At 39.8% G+C, this 17,059-nt stretch overlaps 1 protein-coding gene and 1 long non-coding RNA gene across 3 annotated transcripts in view; one reads left to right on the forward strand and one right to left on the reverse strand.

Annotated features, from left to right (window-relative positions):
• Positions 1–3,044, reverse strand: part of LOC141770631 (uncharacterized) — a 41,177-nt gene extending 38,133 nt beyond the window's left edge. Inside the window, exon 1 of the long non-coding RNA XR_012594606.1 lies at positions 2,550–3,044. This is a non-coding gene — a long non-coding RNA (uncharacterized LOC141770631). The remainder of the gene's footprint in view (positions 1–2,549) is intronic.
• Positions 1–15,301, forward strand: part of LOC141770628 (glutamate receptor ionotropic, kainate 1) — a 28,766-nt gene extending 13,465 nt beyond the window's left edge. The window contains exons 4-16 of one of the 2 annotated variants that reach the window (XM_074640355.1): positions 4,521–4,702; positions 5,244–5,297; positions 5,700–5,873; positions 6,706–6,849; positions 10,563–10,670; positions 11,162–11,203; positions 11,581–11,694; positions 11,774–11,977; positions 12,069–12,292; positions 12,767–12,885; positions 13,111–13,328; positions 13,860–14,085; positions 14,219–15,301. In XM_074640355.1, coding sequence (XP_074496456.1) covers positions 4,521–4,702; positions 5,244–5,297; positions 5,700–5,873; positions 6,706–6,849; positions 10,563–10,670; positions 11,162–11,203; positions 11,581–11,694; positions 11,774–11,977; positions 12,069–12,292; positions 12,767–12,885; positions 13,111–13,328; positions 13,860–14,085; positions 14,219–14,508 — 2,099 coding nt within the window. In that variant the 3' untranslated portion in view covers positions 14,509–15,301. The remainder of the gene's footprint in view (positions 1–4,520; positions 4,703–5,243; positions 5,298–5,699; positions 5,874–6,705; positions 6,850–10,562; positions 10,671–11,161; positions 11,204–11,580; positions 11,695–11,773; positions 11,978–12,068; positions 12,293–12,766; positions 12,886–13,110; positions 13,329–13,859; positions 14,086–14,218) is intronic. The other variant, XM_074640356.1, reaches the window with a different exon arrangement.
• The last annotated feature ends 1,758 nt before the right edge of the window (positions 15,302–17,059 follow it).

Genomic DNA, 17,059 nt, shown 5'->3' on the forward strand with positions numbered 1-17,059 from the left:
TGCTCTTATTCGAGCTCAACATCCGTATTTCCGTCGTAGTTAAAGTGCGTATTTACACAAGGAACGTTTTATTTTGAAAGCCGGAAGTCATGTAACTATCATGTCTGCAATGTCGTCCCTTGACGAATTTAATGTGTTGCAATTCCTCACCGCGACCACTGGAGGGCAGTACACTCGTGATTTGTTTTTATTGCAGATAAGATCAAACTTTTTGATCTCCAGGTGGAAAATGTAGCATTGAGTGGCACATGAAACCAGAGGTAGGAGCATAATACAGATAAACGTTACATCTATCTAATCTATATAAATAGCAAACAAATGAAGGGGTTCATCGGAAATAAATTAAAATAAGTAACACTAAATAAATCAAAACGTTTAGCAGTTCAGATGCCTCTCTTATACAAATTATATGTTATGATATATTTTTGGGATAAACTGTTTCATTTTAGATTTTGAAGATTTAAAACATTCTGTGATATAAAGTTACCTCTGTGGATGTATTAGTTTACCACGATAACAGTCTTGATTAAAGGTGTGACTGTGTTAACGCTAGCGTTAGGTGGAGATGGCGACTGACCGGAGTTCATTTAGAAAGGAGTGATTGTCGCCCTCCTGTGGTCATAGTGGGGAACTGCAATATGTAATCCGTTAAGCTAGCATCAATAGCGACATGACAGTTATGCTAGCACTTCCGTTGAATGCTTTCAAAATAAAGTCAAACAAACTGACGCAATCAGAAACAAACAAACTGTCACCACTAGATAAAATGTGTTTTTAATTTGTATCTAGTGGTGACACTTTGAGGTTACAACTCCACATTATTCAGTTGACCAAATGTAATTTTGTGCTAATTGTTCTCTGCTTGAGCAGGGTTATATCCTTTTACAGGATGAGTTACGGTGAGACTGCCCTCTAGCGGTCACACCGAGGAACCAAAACAATAACTTGGTCAAATCAAATGCTACAGGAGGCCAGTGTTAGGCCAAATGGCTGCATTGAAACCTGTAACAACAATCACCCCACAACATCTGCTGTGCAGTTACAGTAAGACAAACTTGCTTATCCACGATTGCTGCATCCTGTCACAACTACAACACTTTGAACAAGTCCACTCACAGGATCTACACCTCAACAGACTGTCACACCAACCATCACACCAACCATCACACCAACCATCACACCAACCATCACACCAACATCACACCAACCATCACATCAACCACTGCGCACCAACCATCACACCAACCACTGAGTACCAACCATAACATCAACCATCACACCAACCACTGAGTACCAACCATAACATCAACCATCACATCAACCATCACACCAACATCACACCAACCATCACATCAACCACTGCGCACCAACCATCACACCAACCACTGAGTACCAACCATAACATCAACCATCACACCAACCACTGAGTACCAACCATCACACCAACCATCACACCAACCACTGAGTACCAACCATAACATCAACCATCACATCAACCACTGAGTACCAACCATAACATCAACCATCACATCAACCATCACACCAACCATCACACCAACCACTGAGTACCAACCATAACATCAACCATCACATCAACCACTGAGTACCAACCATAACATCAACCATCACATCAACCACTGCGCACCAACCATCACACCAACCACTGAGTACCAACCATAACATCAACCATCACACCAACCACTGAGTACCAACCATCACACCAACCACTGAGTACCAACCATAACATCAACCATCACATCAACCACTGAGTACCAACCATAACATCAACCATCACACCAACCATCACACCAACATCACACCAACCATCACATCAACCACTGCGCACCAACCATCACACCAACCACTGAGTACCAACCATAACATCAACCATCACACCAACCACTGAGTACCAACCATCACACCAACCATCACACCAACCACTGAGTACCAACCATAACATCAACCATCACATCAACCACTGAGTACCAACCATAACATCAACCATCACATCAACCATCACACCAACCATCACACCAACCACTGAGTACCAACCATAACATCAACCATCACATCAACCATCACACCAACCATCACACCAACCACTGAGTACCAACCATCACACCAACCATCACACCAACCACTGAGTACCAACCATAACATCAACCATCACATCAACCACTGAGTACCAACCATAACATCAACCATCACATCAACCATCACACCAACCATCACACCAACCACTGAGTACCAACCATAACATCAACCATCACATCAACTATCACACCAACCATCACATCAACCCATCACATCCACCCATCACATCAACCATCACATCACACCAACCATCACATCAACCATCACACCAACCATCACATAAACCATCACACCAACCACTGAGCACCAAACATAAAGCAAAATGACAAAACCATGCAAACTGCAGTTTATGAAAAAATTGTTCAGAATCATCTCAAACTGTGCAACAAGCTGAATAAGCACCCAGCCTCTAAACTGTAGTAGACTATAGAGAGGTAATGGACCATGTGTTTTACCTTTGGAAGAGCTTCTTCTTTGACTTTGTTCACATAGAACATCCTCTCAGCAGGCCAGACTCCATCAGTCCCAGCAGCACATGTTTTGATGGTCAAGGTGTTCACTCGTCTCATATCCGGTTACAAGCTGTGGTTATAAATTGTACTGAGTGTCCTGGTAGAGCAGTGATATTCTCTCAGTCTGCATGTTCGTGAGGTGGTAATGAAACAGCTCATTAGAGAGAGAACATTGAGGTGGTATTTTGTAATCCTGCTGTTGAAAATGATTCGTTGTTTCATCGCAGCTCAAAACTCCCGCGCTATTGCCGTCTGCATGGCTGGTTCACTCTGGCGTCATGTCCTGGCCCATAAAGAGAATAAAGAGCTGTCGACCACTAGCTTTACTGAGCCAACTTAGCTAGCTGTTAGCTGCCGTCATTACTGATGATTAGCTGATAATGTCATAGTTAATGGTCTTTAGTTTGATAAACAGACTTCACACAGTCATGGCCTTGCAAATCACGAGCGCAACATCCCTATTCCCGTAGTAGTTGAAGCAAAGTGCGTATTTACACCAGTCTAATCTGAACGTTTTATTTTGAAGGCCGGAAGTGTAGGTAAATATCATGTCCGCAATGTCTTCGCTTGACGAATTTAATGTGTCGCAATTCTTCCCCGTTTTTAGTGCAGAAATATAAGAAAAGATACAACTTTTTGATCTCCAGGTGGAAAACTTAGCATTGAGTGGCACATGAAACCAGAGGTAGGAGCATAATACAGATAAGCATTACATCTATCTATATAAATAGCAAACAAATGAAGGGGTTCACCCGGAAATACATTAAAATAAGTAACACTAAATATATCAAAACCTTTAGCAGTTCAGATGCCTCTCTTATACAATTTATATGTTAAGATATATTGTTTGAATAAACTGTTTCATTTTATATTTTGAAGATTTAAAACATTCTGTGATATAAAGTTCACCTCTGTGGATGTATTATTTTACCAGGATAACATTGTTGATTAAAGCTCTGTGACTGCCTTAACGCGTTAGGTGGGGACGGCGACTGACCGGAGTGTATTTAGAAATGAGTGATTGTCGCCCTCCTGTGGTCATAGTGAGGAACTGCAATATGAAATTCGTTAAGTTAGCGTCAATAAAGACTAAAAAGCGTGCTAACACTTCCTGTGTGCACTTTCAAAATAAAGTGACCAACTCGAAGCAGTCAAAATAAATGAACTAACCGAAATAATTATTAAATGAGTATGTTAATTATTGTGCTCGATGTAGGAGACTTAAACCCTCTAGCTCCTTCCTTCTTATTTGCTGTTAAAGAAGTTTTTTATTCGATGATAAGGTGAGCTTGCTGGTGCTTTTTTGTGGAGGGTTTCTGTTCACATTCTCAGATAAATGGTTGTGTGAACTGTCACACAGGTTACATTTTAGCACCGCTATATAAATGCTGACAACAATGATAAGCCTGTTTCCACCCATGAGGCTTTGAATGTGTGCCAACAGCTAAAACCCATGGGTTACTTGTGGTGTTTTGGGATGCTTACAAAATAATCTAGATTGTATGTGCTAGAATTGTATCTAATCCTGCAAAATTGACATTTATTAAATAGACTTCCTCTTCTTATCTCATCTCATCTTATTTTAGGGCAAATAAAGATGACAGGTTTATTGTTAAATGGATTTTTGCTGTTTTGCGGTCTTATAATCTGTTTGCCTAATGACTTCAGAAAAAACACCACAACTGTGCAGCAAAATGTACTATTTGTAGATAAGCAGATGCACTTTTTGAAATTTCAATAGCATGAAACTAAAACACTCAAACACAAAAGCTGATGATGTTTTAATTTTCTTCCACGCCACCATAAATTACCTTTTTATTTTGGAGTACTATAATTTATGTCTCCAGAGGGTGGGTTTGTTGTAAATATGTGATTGTTGAGCCTAATAATGGTCTTCTTGTCTTTTAATTTAAGGACTGATTCGTTTGCAAGAGTTGATCAAAGCTCCATCCAGATACAGCATTAAAATCAAGATCCGCCAGCTGCCAACAGGAAGTAAAGATGCCCGTCCTCTGCTGAAAGAGATGAAGAAGGGGAAGGAGTTCTACGTCATCTTTGACTGCTCTTACCAAACATCAGCTGATGTTCTCAAGCAGGTGAATATCACAAACATCTACCAGCATGTAGTCCACACTGGGCAGAGGTCATTGTCCTCAAGGTGTAATTCATAACTTGACACCCAAAACGCAATGTTCTGTCAGAAATCCAATTTTAATTTTTCAGTGGAGAGTAGTCTCTGTGTTATTTGTTTTCTGCATTGCTTTTAGTTTAATATTCACTATGTGTAAGATTAGTCTAATTCTATCCCCTTCAGAAATCCTATGATCATTTCCAAATCCAAGCGGAGCCTATTTTTGAGCCAGACATACACATTTAGAACCAGAAGCTGCACGGAAGATTAATTGGAAACACTATGCTAACATGAACAAATTGTGGCTTATACTCACTTGGATACTTGTTAATGCAAACCACGCAGACAATACTAAATGAGGCAATTCAGACAATGGGAGGAATGTGTAATTTAGAAGAGTCTCCTGGTAATAGATGTGGTTGGATCGCGTTAGGGAAAGAAACGATTATTTATACTGGCTGTCTGGAGAGAAATGTGAATGTATAGTCATCTCTTATTCTGTTTAGATCTTGTCCATGGGGATGATGACTGAATATTACCACTTCTTCTTCACCACACTGGTAAGAGCCACATTTCTGCAATTTAAAGAACTCACAAAGATTGTTTTATGCAACATATGTGCACAGGCACTTTGACTCTTGAGTTTCTCTTAAACTGGATAGAAAATCCTGATGGATATGCACGTAATTACACTGTTCCATTGTCTTAATTAAGTGTCTTTTTATCCTACGCAAGCTTAGACGTGTGAATTCACCTAGAGATTCTGTTATGCAAAGATTATGCAGATGAACTCAAACATCTGTGGTTTGTTTTATAATAAGATTGCTGGATGTTTTCAGTGCCCTTGGCATAATTCCATGGGAAAGTGTCCCTTTACCCTTGCTGACTAACTCCCATCTACTTGTGGATAATTTTAAGCAGAGTCACATTAATTCTGCACTGATGATGTTGTACTTCTACAGGACCTGTTCGCCCTCGACCTGGAGCCGTACCGCTACAGTGGGGTCAACATGACGGGGTTCAGACTGCTCAACATAGACAGCCCTCAGGTGGCCTCGGTGGTGGAGAGGTGGGCCATGGAGCGACTGCAGGCTCCCTCCAAAGCTGAGACGGGAATGATGGAGGGGATGATGACAGTGAGTGACTTTACCTTCCTCCTTTCAGTCCTCATGAGAAACGGTCTATCAAGTGCAGGCGCTGTGTTTCTCAGTGGGGACGCCCATCTTAACAATGGCCTCTCTGATGGTATTGTGATTGTTCACATGCTGTAAGCAACATGCTCAAAAGGTCACTGAAAGCTCATTAATTCTATATAAAGCTAAGCGTTAAATGGACAGTCTGAGCTTGTCAGCCAAGAAAAATTGGGAACAATCAGTTTTTCATCAGCCAAATTTGACTTCCACACTTTCTTTGTTGTTTATTGATTTGATTTTGTATGTTTATTGTGTGTACGTTCAGACAATTTGATTAGTGATTAAAGCTGCCCAGTGCTCAAATCTAATTTGGCATACATATTGGTAACTTTGCCTGTCAAACTTGGCCAAAAACTAAACTCTAATATCAAACAAGGCCATTGTCAACATCCAGACATAATCACTGAGAGATTATATGTAAATGTGTAAACACGAAGCCTATTCTGGGAAACTGCACAAGACCTTTACAAAGGATTAGTCTGAGCCCCTCATCGCCCACACTTGAGTCAGAATACAGCAATCTAGCATGTTGCTTTCTGATTGTGTGCACAATCAGAAAGGTGTTTTGAATAAAATTGCTCACCAAACGTTGCTCACTGTGGCTGGTTGTGGTCGCCCGTTTGATTGCTTTCCATGTGGTTTGTCATCTAGTAATACGTTTTGGGTATGCTTTGAGAAACCATACGGTTGCAGCTGTGCATGAACATCAACAGTCCTGATGTGATAAGTGCATGATCCCCTCTGATGGATGCTGACGACCGCGTTTCTCTTTCAGACTGAAGCAGCTCTGATGTACGACGCCGTCTATATGGTGGCTGCTGCCTCGCAACGCGCCTCCCAGATCACTGTCAGCTCCCTTCAGTGCCACCGACACAAACCCTGGCGCTTTGGATCACGCTTCATGAGCATGCTCAAAGACGTGAGTTTGGTTTGTGAATGTGTGACACTCGCCCCTCTTCCTCCATCAATCCATCCATCCTTCCATCCATCCCTTTCACAGCCTGCTGCCTTTATTTCATTTCCTTGGGTGCAGGAGCAGAAACAATAGAGTCACAAGATCAGATGTGATGAACGGGGAACGTGTGTGTGAAGATTATATTTAAAATATGTTTCTCAGGAGATAGGGATTGACATCATGTGCTGCATGTTGGAGGTTTCTTGATTATTAGGTTGTCAGATGAGAGCTGTAGCTTTTTATACGGCTGGATAAGATAATAAAGATTCCCCAAAGTTAATACTCACTTTAAAATATATTTGTTCTAAATTTCACTCTAGATCCTCACTGTTTTAAGTTTGAAGGATGCCATGGTAAGTGTATCCTGTAGTGTAGATCTTAAGTAACTGAAAATGAAAAAAAAATAATAATCAAATTTTGCATTATTACAACTATTGATCTGACAGCAGACAGAAGAGGAACACAATGAACACAAAATCACATTTAAATGTGAACACTGACAGATTGAAAAATATCCCAATTTAATTGTGGAAGCAGCTCTCAGCTATGATATTTAAATTTAGATTTAATAGGCTCTCTCGTTATGTAGCACTCTCTAATTAGATGTTTCTTTGACAAATGAGCTTTTCAATTGCGAGTGCGGACAGAATATTGAAGGACACGGGCAATGCCAAAGAGAATAGAGCGCAGTGTGAGTAAATTAAGTTTTCAATAGCCTACATTGTCTGTAATTAGACTTGTGATCAGCGTTTTTACATAAACACACTGAAGTATAGGACATGAGCTTCTTGTCCATTGGTGATTAACAGTGTATTTTTCTTTGTTGTGTATTCCACTCCATAAACACAACATGCTATATCTTCGCAAGCATTGTTTTTATTACAGTGCATTCATTTAAAAGGACTGTTGCTTTCTTTCCATGTTTTGGCCGATTTACTACAAACTATTTGTACTTTACTCTACCAGACAATACTTTCCAAAGCTTACCATATAGGTTTTCTGTTAGCCACCAGTGGAAAGGCTCAGCAAAAGCACAGTGGACAACCAGGCAGGGAGCTGATGGGAGAATGAAGGGCAGATGTGAGGCAGGTGGAGCTCAGGTGACTGCACGGGGAAAGGTGGGAAGAGCTGAGGACAACTGCTGGAGGGTGAAGGAATAGCAGGGTCTGAAATGACAGGAGAGGTTAGTGGCAGGCTAATGATGTTATGAACTGGTAGAAACCATGACAATTTGTGTTACATTACTGTATCAAGATAAACTTGAGAGACTTCTAGTCTATCACAGTGAACATCTTGTCACTGCGGGGTAATACTGTTGAAAGTTAGCATACCTACCAAGTCTCATTTTTTACCCATGAGACTCTCACACTATCAAAGAAAATAAAAGTTGTGCTTTGCAATGTCATTCAATGATAAAATACAGACTTTCTGTGTTAGGAATCATATTGTCCAGCAGTGGAGGAATTAGCAAAGTATACAGAATTCAAGTTAAATTGGTTAAAACATGCCAAACTATGATATGGTCCCTACGGAGTGTATTTTATAACAAAGTTATCTGAAGTGCCCTTGAGCAAGACATTGAATCCTGGCGTGCTGCTCTGTGGCTCACTCTGCACTCTGCTCTCGTGGGGGAGGGAAGGCAAAAACACAGTTTCCCCTGCAGGAATCAGCGCTGTATCACATATTTAAAACTAAAAGTTAAGTTTTGCCGAGATTTTAAAGTTTCATGGAGAACTCACAGCTCAAGAAAATAAGGTTCAGCAGTGTGCACTTGGACTGTGCAGAGCATGTTAGCTTGTGAGGGTGGGGCATAGAGGCCTAAGGGACGAGTGGAAAAAGCAAATGAGTTTTTCTCAGAGTGGTGCTGATGGTCTGTCCAGTATATTCATGGATAATCAGTGAGGTTTGTGTTGGAAGTCATTCTCATCCTTTTTATCATCTGGTGATTCTCCAATCCGAGCGGATCCATGTCATCACTACATGTACAGTAATGACACCAACACATGGTCAACACAGAGACACTTTTGATTGGTGGGGATTTAAAAAGAGACTTAATGACATGAATAAATCTGGACTTAGGGGTCAAGTAGGCCTCACAGATGTGTGCAATGAGACTGTGTGAAGCGGTCTAATCAAAGAGCAACTTCACCAAATGATACCCTGGAACCTTCTATAGATGGGAAAGATCTTTGCATTAGAAACTTAACGAAGGGGATAACGTTCCTCGTGATGGCATCAAGTTTAATCTTGAATCTTGTGCGTGTGTGTTGCCACGTACCACACTCAGTAATATGCGTTTCTCTTTGTTTAGAGCCAACGTGAATTTTATTTTAATTCAAATCATAATGTAAACCTTGTGAAGCAATGCAGCACTTTTGGTGTTGTTTTGTTTATTGCTTATTGTACATACTAATGGCTCAGGATACATTCTTTTTGGTTCCAGTACATTAAAATAGAATTATTTTCAGCTACAAACTGACTGATGTAAGTTTCTGTTTAAAGACTGAAAGAACAAGATGATGAAATGTTAAGGCTCAGTGTTGTTTGGCATCTCTTAATCTCTTAATACACGTGTAATTGATTTCTAACAAAAAAGAGAGAGAGTAGAGCAGTAGAGAGTAGAATGAGTTTGGAGTATTTCGTAGAATCTAATGTGTGGTGTAGCATGACACTAAATTAGTTACCCAGATTATAAGATTATATTACAATCAGCGAGGGACAGTTCACCCAAATAGCCAATAAAACCTTTTACCTCAAAAGCCATGTATTCATTCAGAGTTCGGGCATGATTTGTGTTGGTTTGAAGCTTTTGCCAGTGCTATGTGCTCAGTGGCATCTGGTTTGTGTAGCTCCAAGTGCCCCCAATAATTTCTAGTTCTGAAAGCACGCACACAGTGAACTGCACTAGTGTGAGCTTCAACACAAGTCCTTTAAAGATAAACAAGTCACACAGCTCTTCTCCCGCCATATACCGGCTTTATTTCCCAAACGTATTTGGCTGTTATTATTAGCTTCTGTTCATTGGACAGACCAGCTATGTCCATTTTCAAACATAATAAGTTATTACTGTTATGCTTACTCGCAATAATCCACAGGCCTTGTTGTAATCAGTTTCTTTGGGAACAACAACCAACTGTATTATGTTTGTGCAGAAAGAATAAACTGTGCACAACAAGTTTTATAGATCATCAGTCATAGGTCTTTTGATTCACAGCCAGACAAAAATGAAATCATGAAATGCCACGGGCTGAACATCTCCATCAGTGCAAAATTGCGATGCAGCTCATTTCTCTAAGTCCTCTGTAACAGAGATTTAACCTGACTGTTATTCAGCTGAGCTCACTTCATTATCAACTGCATTCAAATATCTGCGAGCTCCGCTGCCCACCCGCTGCTCTCCACTCAGACAGAGGCCATGCCTGCCTGCTCCATTTACATCACTGTCCACCATGTTATATACTCAGAGATGCTTAATATTTCCATTGAGGATCAAGCCAATGCAAAAATGTCTATTAAGATGCAGTTAGCCTTTGTCAATGTTCTTTGCTTCATCAATTATTCATTTTTTAAGAATTGTTTTCATTTTTTCCAGGCTTCTGCTTGACTTTGCATTATGTATATGACAATAAGAACGAAGGGATTCATTGGTTTTGTTTTCTGCGCTCTCTTTGCCACAGGCGCAATGGAACGGCTTGACGGGACAAATACTTATAAACAAGACAGACGGCCTGCGGAAGGAATTTGATTTAGATGTCATCAGCCTGAAGGAAGATGGCTTGGAGAAGGTGAACTATCTGACCCGTGTCTATACTGTCGGTACAGAGCTGAACAGAGTAGGAATAATATAGACAAAAAGGGACACTGCTATTCACTGTAAACGCCTTTTTTTTCTAAAATTGCAGAAAGATGACTTGTCTGTAAAACAGTATACAGTATCTTGAAATCTGGTGCACTAATTATACCTCAAAAAAGGAACTTTTTTAACTGTTTTGATGCATAGCTCTTGCAAATAGTTGTAGCTGTCATTTTAAGGTCAACAGTTTGTGGATGTTCCTTTAATCACATTGACAATGCTGCTCAAAGTTTTGGCAGGTCATTAACAGGCCTCTTCACAACAAAGATATGAAACTTAAGTTAACACAGTGGGATGTAAAGAATGAAAGATTTTCCGCATTTGTCTTTAAGCCAAAATTCACCATCATTGTTTGTTGTTTTTGTTTTTCTTTAAGTTCAGGGCTCTGTGATTAAAATGCTTTCTCTTTATTATTTCTGCAAGACAATCGCGGGCAACAGCCGCCTGAATAAAGTGTGGAAAAAGGTCTGTACTTTAGCTGCCCTGGCAGACTAAAGGAATATTGACACTTTTTTATTAATTTACTCGACCCCGCTGCCCTCTGTGATGTCTCCCCCTTTTTCTAAAAAATACGTTTTAGGTTCTGGTGGGAAGAAATGTTCAACATTTCTCCACTAGACATGGCATTTCAAGTTTTATAAAAATAGTGTTTTATATTATTTTCCTTTTTTCCCTCCCCTACACACTCATCTCTGTTTGTTCTTCCGCTGTACTTTTTCTGTTTCCTACTTGTTTCTTTTCCCTTCTTTTCATTCCTTACCGTGATCATGTGAAGGTGACTATGGATAAACTATTGATATTTGTCGTTCAGTCAGTTTATTTCGATATTTTATTCTTTACAGATTGGCGTGTGGAACTCCCAAACAGGCCTTAATTTAACAGAAAACAACAAGGACTCATCCACAAATGTGACCGACTCAATGGCCAACAGGACTCTCATTGTCACAACTATTCTGGTATGATTAAACATAATCATCAGGCAGCATTTGATCAGGAATGTCTTGCTAAAACTAACGGTTATGCGCCTTTTTCCAGGAAAATCCTTACGTCATGTATAAGAAATCTGATAAGCCCCTGTATGGAAATGATCGCTTTGAGGGCTACTGCCTGGACCTGCTCAAAGAGCTCTCCAACATTTTGGGCTTCTCCTACGAGGTAAAGCTGGTGTCTGATGGCAAATATGGAGCTCAGAATGACAAGGGGGAGTGGAACGGCATGGTGCGAGAACTCATTGACCATGTGAGTACCAATCAATCTTATATGTAAGAGAATATCCGAGTGTCATCTGTCTTTGACTGTGGCTGTGCTTGATGTTTGTGTTCTGTACCAGGTGGCTGACCTCGCCGTGGCCCCTCTCACTATCACATACGTGAGAGAAAAGGTGATAGATTTTTCCAAGCCCTTCATGACGCTGGGGATCAGCATCCTCTACCATAAACCTAACGGCACCAACCCAGGAGTGTTCTCCTTCCTCAACCCGCTGTCTCCTGACATCTGGATGTATGTGCTACTGGCATGCCTCGGTGTCAGCTGTGTGCTGTTTGTTATCGCCAGGTAAAAGCATAAAGCAAATTATAATAAATGGGAGCAAAGGATTAGTGTGTGTATAAAGCTTCAACTAGAATTACTTCTATATGTCCATTATGTTTGGTTGCACTTTAAGCAAAAAAGCTTTGTTTAGCCAAAACCAAAATTTCACTTTGGTTGAACATTTTAACTCTCTGTATGCAATAGGCCATTTGGATTTATTAATAGATCTATGGATATTTTAGATATATAGATCCTATAGATTCATTGCACACTGCTGCACTAACTGACCACAGTAATGTTTCTGTGCCCTTGGTCAGAATTGAGTCAGAATGCCTGTTTCCATCATGTCATTAACATGAGATGGAAAAACAGGGTCAATGGAGGTAGTAATGAGTAATCAGCGGTTGCCAAAGGCCTATGTGGTATTATGTTGTCATCATCAAGTCATGATATTCTATCTACATCATTAATTGTGACTGTTTAATTCTTCACCTTCAGGTTCACTCCCTATGAGTGGTACAACCCTCACCCCTGCAACCCAGACTCAGATGTGGTTGAAAACAACTTCACTCTAATAAACAGTGTCTGGTTTGGAGTTGGAGCACTTATGCAGCAAGGTATACTTATAATTGTTTTTTTGTTATTATGCTGTGTTCATACCTGGCAGAAGTTTCCCTTTGGTGGAGCACCTTCAATCATCACCGTCATACATAGAATAATGTTTGTGGTGTGCCTGGGGAAAAAAGAAGATAGTCAGTGTCATGGCCATTTCCTATTACATATTGTATCATCATGTACTTGTTTGTCGAATTCATAATGTACCTTGTGTTGTTATGTCACAGGATCCGAACTGATGCCTAAGGCCCTCTCTACAAGGATAGTCGGTGGAATATGGTGGTTCTTTACGTTGATCATAATCTCCTCATACACTGCAAACTTGGCTGCCTTCCTCACTGTGGAGAGAATGGACTCACCAATCGACTCTGCAGATGACTTGGCCAAGCAAACCAAAATTGAGTACGGTGCTGTAAGAGACGGCTCCACCATGACCTTTTTTAAGGTAATCTTCTTTTCACTGAACAGTAAATGGGAAAGTAATTGGACAACAATGGGGGGAGTTTTACCCTTAAGTCATCAGTCCTCAGCCATTACAGTAACATGATGTGCTGTCTGATAGTTGGGTTGGGGAAAAAGAGTAGGGTTAAAGGTTAGTATCTTTGAAACTTCCTCATACACGCAGATTAACAAAAACCTGGGGCCAATTTTTCCAAAAAGATTTCAAAGATTTATTGTTTTGTCTGTAGCACAGCAACAACTTTATCTGAATGTACAGAGGAAATTGAAAGAACTTGGGCAGATTTGTACACACTTGTCACATCCCACCCATCTCCTGCCGTGCATTAGAATGTTTGCTCTAGTCACCAGATAGTCTCCAAATACGGTGTCATTTGAAATATTGGAAACAAGCATCAACCACTGACCGTGTATCAACATTATCGGTTTTGTGTAAACCTCTGTGTGGTTGTTTGCTGGGTTGACCATCAAGATGCATTGTTTTAAACATCCGTAAATCCCAATTCTGATTCTACAGAAATCTAAGATCTCAACTTACGAGAAAATGTGGGCATTCATGAGCAGCAGGAAAAACACGGCATTGGTGAAAAACAACCGGGAGGGGATTCAGAGGGTCCTGACCACAGACTACGCTCTTCTGATGGAGTCGACCAGCATTGAGTACATCAGCCAGCGAAACTGCAACCTCACACAGATTGGAGGCTTGATAGATTCAAAGGGCTATGGAGTGGGAACCCCGATTGGTAAGAGAGATGAGTAACAAATGACACAGTAACAATAATAACCAATAAATGCTCCCTATCTGTCTACAGAACAACAAACCCAAAGGTTATGATACTGGTAATGGCAGTAATAATGGTTTTTATCCTGCTATAGGCTCCCCTTACAGAGACAAGGTCACCATCGCCATCTTGCAGCTTCAAGAGGAAGGCAAGCTGCACATGATGAAAGAGAAATGGTGGAGAGGGAATGGCTGCCCAGAGGAGGACAGCAAAGAGGCCAGTGCTCTGGGTGTGGAGAACATAGGGGGAATCTTTATTGTGCTGGCAGCCGGACTAGTCCTCTCCGTTTTTGTAGCAATTGGAGAGTTTATTTACAAATCCAGAAAAAACTTGGACATTGAGGAGGTGAGTGTTGGTCAGTGCGAATGGCACAACAAGTATTAACACACTAGGGGCGAAGACTGTTATGAACACTACTACACATTTGCGTTGTCATTGTTGTCTTCAGAGGACTACAGTAATCACTGGGCCAACAAAAATTTGAAGTCTGAATGTGTTGAACTGCATTGTTACAATCAAAACAGAAATACTTTTTAACGCAGTTTAGTGTTTTCAGTAGTTTTGACGTAGAGCACATGAACATTTTAGTCTTAATTGGAAGAATTTGAAACCCTTTTTATGATGACAGATGGCTTTTATCTTCTGACATCATGACACTTGACCATCTTGGCCTTGCTGTTTTTTGCAAAAAATGTAACATTGTTTTATGTTGGAAAAAAAAATTGTCATTGTGATGCCATGATAGTGTGGGTAAGTGATGGTAAGTGTTATCTTTTGAGGCATGTTTGCCGTATGAATTTCAACAACTGCAGTAGGTTTGAGAGTATTCTGTTAGAAAATGTTTGCAATTTTCATATTTATAGCGCACAGAAACTTTGACATTACAGCACTTCTTCTTATCACTTTTGTATGTACTCATGTATTTAAAAAAAAAATCTTGATTTATTCAATGATGGTTGTTTCCACTTTGTTTATGAATGAGTGTTCCCACAAAATATTTTATTCAAGTTGCTTGAAACTCAGGCCATCAGTTGCTTAATGTCTATGCTTTTATTTTGTTTTGTTTTGCTTTTGTATCACATGAAGTTCATAAACATGCATGTATACGTTTCGTCATGTTGGAATTGTTTCAGAATGACTAAAGCTATGTGAGAACATTACATCCTTTAACCTTTCATTTCTGGTTGTTTTGGTTTTGATTGCTCCCTTACTCTGCATTACTGGATGGCGACGCGATCAATTGTGATCACGTCTCCATGATTTCATTCATGGAACGTTACATCAAGAAGATCTGAGATCTTGTAAAAGTAGTATGTCTTTTAAATTACGACCGTCCCATTTTGAATATTTGATTGTTGTGATAATTTTGAGTTCTCTTTCAATTATTTGTTTTGGCCAGTCTTCATGAGACTCAGTCTCATGTTATCAGAGAACAGAGGTTATGAGTTACGTAACCTCAGGTTTGCTTGTTATTGTTGTTGGCCTGCACTATAGAAACCCTACTTCATTACACATATTATTTGTAGGCTTACATATTACATTGTATATCACTAATGTCTTATTTTTATAGATATTGCTTGCTTCTTCACCAATAGAGTATCACAGGAATGAGTCCTAAAATCCGGAAATGATTTAGCATTTAAGCACTTCTGGTTCCCTCGTCTGGAAGTCAATAGGTTTTTTGAATGGATTTTAAGTTAGATGCCTGAAATAAGGTCTGCGATTAACACAAGCTTAAGATAATTTAACGTTTTGTTCTATGACATAAAATACATCAATTAATACTCCACTCGTGTATTTTAAAGCCTTAATGTTTCATAAAAAAGGCGATTTATAACAAGTGGCTAAAGGAGACTACTAAATGTCATCCCACCGACTCATCCGCCTTTACAGCCTTTTTGTGTATACTCTCGTTCATGCGATCGTGGAGTAATTCATTTATAACCTTATTACTAGCTTTTTACTTCTGACGATTGCATTTACTCTTCAAAAATCATAAAAGTGGTGTTCATTTGTGAAGATTATTTTACGGAACAAAACCTGTAAATATCATAAATGTTTGTTAGCCACAGAGTTTATTTTCTGCAATGATCCAAAACACAATGGAAAAATCCCATTAGCTTTTTGTGGAGGGAACCCAGGGCGATGCTGACTTCCTGGTTGGCTTGCAAAAATACGTCATCCCTGGAGCACTCTATTAACCAACTATTATGCATTTGCAAATCATTCATTCACCATTGGAGTAAAGCAGCGCATCGTGCATTTAAAACTGCTATTTAAAATGGTTTCCACAGACTGTAAAGCAACCAATCCTAGTACAGTTAGGTTATAAAGAGATGGCCTCTGGATTCAATGTTAAAGTGGATGGTCATCACATTGGCTGATGACACATGGCACTGGTTAAGCAGTAGCTTCCCTGCATCACCTTTCTCTTTGCCTGCTTTCAGCTCTAACCAGACCCATATTCACCTCACTCAGGCTCAGGCTTGTAAATAACATCCTCATTATGTAGTGGATTACAAACACATATTAAACACTCCTGGTTTAGAAGTGTACAGGCCTTGTCACACAGATTAGAAAATCCTGCATAAGTAATGAAATTCTTCTTCCCCCAAATCTGACAGGTAATACTGAGCATTGCTTGTTTTGTCTCCGCATTGTAGGATTTGTGTCACATTCAGGAGGATGTGACGGAATTTCAGGTTTGAAATAATTATGCCTGTGACTAAAGACAGTTGAGTGGGATTCATGAACAACAATTATGTTTGATTGGTGATTATGATTATTACATAGATGAAATTTGACAGATTTCTTGCAATATACATAGAGAATTGCTTCAATATAATGCTAATTTGGATGTGAAAAGCCCAAACATTCAATGAGAATCCAATGTTGTATTCAACACAGCATCACCAGTATGAACACAATGACATTG

The sequence above is a fragment of the Sebastes fasciatus genome, chromosome 7 (assembly GCF_043250625.1).
Source record: "Sebastes fasciatus isolate fSebFas1 chromosome 7, fSebFas1.pri, whole genome shotgun sequence".
NCBI lineage: Eukaryota > Metazoa > Chordata > Actinopteri > Perciformes > Sebastidae > Sebastes > Sebastes fasciatus.